Raw genomic sequence first — 259 nt, forward strand, 5'->3', positions numbered from 1 at the left:
TTGCCCCCGGCCCCCTCGGTCCTGGCTGTGGGACACCCACTGTCAGTTGCCACTGGTGGCCAGGGAGGATGGAGGGGAAGGGATGCTCCTTGCAGAACCGAGGAGCCATCCCCGTCCCCCACTTTCCAGCCTCCCCGTCCTCCCACCCCACCAGAAGAGCCCGGCGCGGTCTCACCCGTCAATCGACAGCTGCCGGCAGGTCGGGATGCAGCGGATCCGGGTGCCTCCGGTTCCCAGCCCTCGGCCTCCGACTCGGTGG

The 259-nt window shown here is 69.5% G+C and overlaps 1 protein-coding gene across 1 annotated transcript in view; it reads right to left on the minus strand.

The window, feature by feature from the left end:
• Window positions 1-11: 11 nt before the first annotated feature.
• The window catches only part of LOC104159795 (F-box only protein 41-like), a gene marked incomplete at its 3' end in the record, with an annotated part of 5,664 nt that continues 5,416 nt past the window's right edge, over window positions 12-259 (minus strand). The window contains exons 6-7 of the mRNA XM_009697798.1: window positions 176-251; window positions 12-25 (exon numbers count right to left, since the gene is read on the minus strand). Coding sequence (XP_009696100.1) covers window positions 12-25; window positions 176-251 — 90 coding nt within the window. The remainder of the gene's footprint in view (window positions 26-175; window positions 252-259) is intronic.

The sequence above is a fragment of the Cariama cristata genome, unplaced genomic scaffold, assembly GCF_000690535.1.
Source record: "Cariama cristata isolate BGI_N322 unplaced genomic scaffold, ASM69053v1 scaffold22280, whole genome shotgun sequence".
Taxonomy (NCBI): domain Eukaryota; kingdom Metazoa; phylum Chordata; class Aves; order Cariamiformes; family Cariamidae; genus Cariama; species Cariama cristata.